The sequence below is a fragment of the Rhinoraja longicauda genome, chromosome 11 (genome assembly GCF_053455715.1).
Source record: "Rhinoraja longicauda isolate Sanriku21f chromosome 11, sRhiLon1.1, whole genome shotgun sequence".
Classification (NCBI taxonomy): domain Eukaryota; kingdom Metazoa; phylum Chordata; class Chondrichthyes; order Rajiformes; family Arhynchobatidae; genus Rhinoraja; species Rhinoraja longicauda.
Window position 1 is genome coordinate 21,455,925 of NC_135963.1, and position 5,062 is coordinate 21,460,986.

The window sequence follows — 5,062 nt, forward strand, 5'->3', positions numbered from 1 at the left end:
ACATAAAGCTGGAAATGTTATCCTCTTAGGGTTCATCGCAACTTGGTTGCATCAGCAGGTTTACTGGTAACTCGTAGTACAATCAGTATGCAAACCCACTATGTCGCCGCTATATTTCAGCTATAATTGATACAATATATTGTATTTGTGATATGGACACCGTTTCTTGTTTGCTTACTTACACGGCTTAGATAAAGAAAATTTGAAAAACAAGAGATTATGTATGGAACTTGACTTGTTAATACTTTTAAAAATCTTTTTGGCACATCATATATGCTGAGCAAAATAAGTGAAAATCCGATCACACAGTTAAGTGACATACGTTCTAGATCTGTTTGGAGCAGGTGACAATGGCATTTTAACAACTTGTGCGGTTACCACATTCTCTGCTCCCGTGGCAGTCGCCGGGAATTCTGGATCAAATGGTATGTAAATGTCTCGCCATCCACAAAACTAATCGTTGTATTTAAAGATCGAATGAGAACTTAAGGAGTGCAGAAAATCAGCGTAGGCTGGTTTATGGACATGTATGCACTATGCATAATATATATATATATATATATATGCAATATACATACCAAATCAAACACATATTAATTACAATCATGCTAAAAAAATACGAAGTGAGGGTCTTTCTTTGCTTCCTGGCTATTATTTGAAATTGATTCTCTTAATGGGTCTGTTCAGTGTCTTTCACTGCAATGGAGAAAATGTTAAAGAAAAAAGCTAACGATAATGGAGATCTGAGTAGGTAAAAATGTCTGGGACGTTTTCAAGACAAGGACCGCATAACAAATGTGCTTTAAACAGTTTATTTATAATATAAACAAAAGAAAACGAATACAACGAATCCACTGAAGATATCCGATGATATCTTAATTGCTCGCTTTTGTATTACGACGAATCCCCCATCCATGAAACAGCAGTTAGTTCCAGTGTTTGTTAACTCAGTGTCAACAGAAGGACCCGATTCAAGATACACACACACACATACATACACACATATATTGCACTTTGAACGGTTGTTTCGTTCTTTTAACTGTATCTGTATACATCGCGTTCTGTTGCTTTCATAATTAGGGCTGTAACGATAAGGCGAGCCGTACTTTGAGGATATTTACTCTGTTTTTTGTCGTTGTTTTCACTTTAGGCTTTTTTTTTCAAGTATTTTTATACAAAGCAAACAAAAAATAAAATAAAATGTTCAAAAACTCCATCTGAGGCAGTACCTGGGTCATTTCCTCATCAAAGATGGTGCCAATTTGAACCAACGCCCTGCCCAATCCAAACAGAAAAGTTTCAAAACAAACATACTTTCATTTAGCTTGTCCGGATTAAGTGAACAGCTCACATAGTAAATATGTTCCTGTACTAGAGATTCTGCAATAATACATCTTAGAACTGCTGTATATTTTGCTTCATTCGGATTTGCTTCATTAACAAAATCTGTTTACGCATTCAGTTTCAATCCAAACAATATAGGTTATATACACATTGAATGTACAACTGGGTCCGGCCCTGTTACCTTTGCCTAAAAGCCTCCCCGCCCATTCCCCTGCAGCTGATTTTATTGTCTTCAGTCCTAATACTTTTTTTTTCTCTCTGGAAGACATATCCGGGTGACAAGAGATTTCGTTTTAAATACTGAGTAATAATTTAGTGCTTCTTTTTAAAAAAAAAGATCCTTGATATTTACATAAAGTAGTCATTACCCAGTATCAAAATATTGTAAATAATAAGCTCTGTATAAATAGTATGCCCAAATTCGTCCTCGCTGTTTACATGTGCCTCTTCATGTGTAGGGCGAGATGGTCGGATCTGGAGAATGCCCTCTCACAGAGATGGCACTGGAAGGGGCGATGACCGGTATGTTTGCGGTAATGGCGGGTTAGCTCGTCGGATCGCGCGAATTTCCAACCGCATCCTTCCCAGTTGCAATGATAGGGCTTCTCACCTGGGCGGCACACACAAGAACAACAAGGTTAGTTGTGAAACTTTTCAAAAATTCAATTCCCCATAGCCTTTCCGCCATTTAAAAAAAAAAAAAAATCTTCAAACTCTCTATTAGAATTAATTTTACTTCCCTACAAGCTAATAGGTGTCATCTATCAACTGCCCCTGAACAGCATCAATGTCACACTTGTTGTTTATTTTTCAACGCAGTTTACAATCATTTTGTTCAGTTCCGCAGCTTAACCGCATATCTGAGATTGAAAAAGCTCGCGAAGAAAGTTTCACATCTCCTTTGCCTATCGCTATGTTATGAGACATTGGTATTGTGAGATTTGACTGCATAGCACCAAATACAATTTTTTACAAATTGAGCAAGAACAATTTTTTTTTTTAACTGTATCTTGGTACACGTGACAATAATAACCCTAAACTATTTTGATCGCTTCAAAGCGACGCGTCGCAGTGAGGGCTTTGAGCTCTCGCCGTGTGCGCTGCTCACCTGTGTGAGTCCTCATGTGCGCCTTCAGGTGGGAACTCTTGGTGTAGGTCTTGCCGCAGCCGGGGAACTCGCAATTGTGAGTGGCGGTGCGCTTCCTCGCCCAGGATCGGCGACCCCGCTTGGGTTTACTGTCCTCGGGGGCGGTCACCGGGGGGAAGAAGTCCAGCAGGGGGGAGGATGGAGGGGTCAACATCATCCCGTGCATGCCGGCTGCGTGCACCTTCCGGGGATCTCGGTAGATGTTGAACTGTCCGTGAAACTGCTGACCGTAATGGGGCGGGTAGACGGCGGCGATCTGGTACTGTTGTGGCACAGACAGGCTGGGGTGGCGGTGCATGTCTGGGATTGCCTGGTAATCCTTGGGCACCAACTGGCCCGCGTGAGGGAGTCTGTGAATCCCAAAGGTTTGCCGGTGAATTGGATGTTGTTGTTGTTGGTGCTGCTGCTGTTGTTGTTGTTGTTGGTGATGGTGATGGTGCAATGGAATCAAGTTCGGCTTTTGGTCAATCATTAGTCCCGAGGGGTTCCCCGCATGCATGCAGGACTGGTTGGTTTGTGGCTCCCGCTTCATTTTATGGCTCAGGTGCTGAATATCTATGGGGACGGACCTCTGCACGGCGTTGCCCATGCCGGGAGATCGCAGCTCGGTGTATTCTCGTCTTTCCATCGCGACCTTGATGCCAAAGTCCTGAGTAATCTCGCAGGCGCTTGAAAAGTTGGTCGGCAAATCCGGTGTGAGCAGCTCGGCCACCAGGCTTTGGTTTGGGCTCCCTGCGAAGTTGCCATTGCCAAAGTTGTTGGAGTTGGAGTAGGCGCCGTCGCTCTCGTACACCGTGCCGCAGCTCTCAGGGGTCTCCGGCAGGGGATAGGCTGAATGGTGCCCTCCCGCGCCCCTCGACTCCGACCCCATGGTGTTGGATAAAATAAACTCCAAGTCCACGAAATTCCCCAAGTCGTCCTCTTCCTTTTTGATAGCAAGGGTTTCAAGGGAGTGGATGGCGACGTTGTTGGCCGGTCTTATCTGATAGCCACACTTGGAGACAGGCTCGTCAACTTTCCACCTCTGTTCAAACAAAAACAAAGAAACAAAAAAAATAGTGAGGCGAAATGAAGGTAGCAAACGTGTTCTCCCACCACCCCGTCCTCCAACTCCACCACTCCCCCCCCCCCCCCCCAAAAAAAAAACAAAAAAAAACTGCGAACAAGCCGCTGAGGACGTGTCCTCTCCACTTGTCATTCCTGAACGAACATCCGCAAATGCGATCATTTGATGCAAATGATTCCCCAAACGGTCAAACCAGTTTGGAGCTCTTCAAAGACTCGTTTTTTTTAAATTTGTACAATTCACGGGAGGAGAGATAAATGACTGTCTGAGTTCACCTGATTCACGCTGTCGATGTAAGTTGATCGACAGCATTCCTTTAGCCGAGTTCACTCGGATTAAAAGTTGGGAACCTACACTATATTGGAAGCTCTTAACGTCGTTAGTGATCTTTAGGAATGACCACGGCACGACAGATATTTTGTTTTATTTGCCTCCAAATCGGCGGCCATTCTTCTTTTCTAGAGGTGATGTAAGAATATGCCTAATTGTTTTTGGATGTTTCACAAGTGCTGACAGTGAAAAATGCTGATGACACCTCACATTGGCGGCTGCGGGATAATTGAAACGTTTGCACGCAACTCAGCTAAATATCAAACCCACAACTGGAAGTTAAAGACGGAATGAGAGTGCCACAGGCAACGCTGATTGCAAAATGCTTACCTGCAATGATTTACACGGAATACTATAAAAATAACTCAAAATGGGAGTCGTTTAGCTTCTCCGTGACTTTATATAAAAGTAGTTATGTTTAAACCAGGACTAACATGGCAGGTGAACATGCCTGAATAGAATGCAATCTTATGTTTACTTTTACGTGCAATAAAACCAGCAAATTGTTTCTACGGAGCAACGCACAAGTTTAAAATGACTTGTTACATTTAAGTTAAATTAACCCACACATTTGTCACAAAAATAGATAGAAATCTCTCTCTCTCTCTCTCTCTCTCTCTCTCTCTCTCTCACACACACACACACACAAACACACGCGTGAACATACACGCAACGAACACAAGTTTGTAAACTTACGTTGATCATCTCGGTTTGTTTTTGCATCAATGTTTCATGACTGGCAAAAGTAGCAATGGAAGGAAGCATGGTTTCTGCCAGAGCCATTGCTGCTTCCTTCACTGCGCAATGCCTTCGCAACAAGGTACAACGAAGAAAGCAACTAGGTACTTGCTCTTTAAATCCAGTGTGTACAGCCGTCTTTGGACAGGGAGTGTATGAGAAGTTTCTGTCAAAGTAATCAGTTCAAGAGTGTTTCACCAACTCTGGGAATGGGGCATGTTAACACTCTTCCCGCAATTTCATTGGCTGTGAAGTCAATCAATATAAGCAATTGTGGTGACTTGTTAATCAGAAAGCATCCAATCCCGCAAGGCCAGCTTCCCTTCCCCACCCCCTCCAACAGAGAGGAAAAAAAAGAAGCTTCACTTTGCCTTCGGAACTGTAATTGGCGAAGCTCTGCTTCATGAACATGAAGGGTTGAAGTCGAAGGGGGAGAG

The 5,062-nt window shown here is 43.2% G+C and overlaps 1 protein-coding gene across 1 annotated transcript; it reads right to left on the reverse strand.

The window, feature by feature from the left end:
• Positions 1-804: 804 nt before the first annotated feature.
• On the reverse strand, positions 805-4,792 carry klf17 (Kruppel like factor 17). The gene is made up of 3 exons (XM_078408437.1): positions 4,584-4,792; positions 2,453-3,515; positions 805-1,954 (listed from the first exon to the last, which is right to left on the reverse strand). Exons 1-3 carry the CDS (start codon positions 4,668-4,670, stop codon positions 1,779-1,781), a joined length of 1,326 nt encoding a protein of 441 aa, XP_078264563.1. The 5' UTR covers positions 4,671-4,792; the 3' UTR covers positions 805-1,778.
• Between the last annotated feature and the right edge of the window lie 270 nt (positions 4,793-5,062).

Excerpts from the sequence above, each read along its gene's own strand:
- klf17 (XM_078408437.1), bottom strand. The coding sequence starts at position 4,670 with ATGGCTCTGGCAGAAACCATGCTTCCTTCCATTGCTACTTTTGCCAGT. Across the intron at positions 3,516-4,583 it reads AACAAACCGAGATGATCAAC|AGGTGGAAAGTTGACGAGCC; the intron begins GTAAGTTTACAA and ends TTGTTTGAACAG. Across the intron at positions 1,955-2,452 it reads GCACATGAGGACTCACACAG|GTGAGAAGCCCTATCATTGC; the intron begins GTGAGCAGCGCA and ends TGTGCCGCCCAG.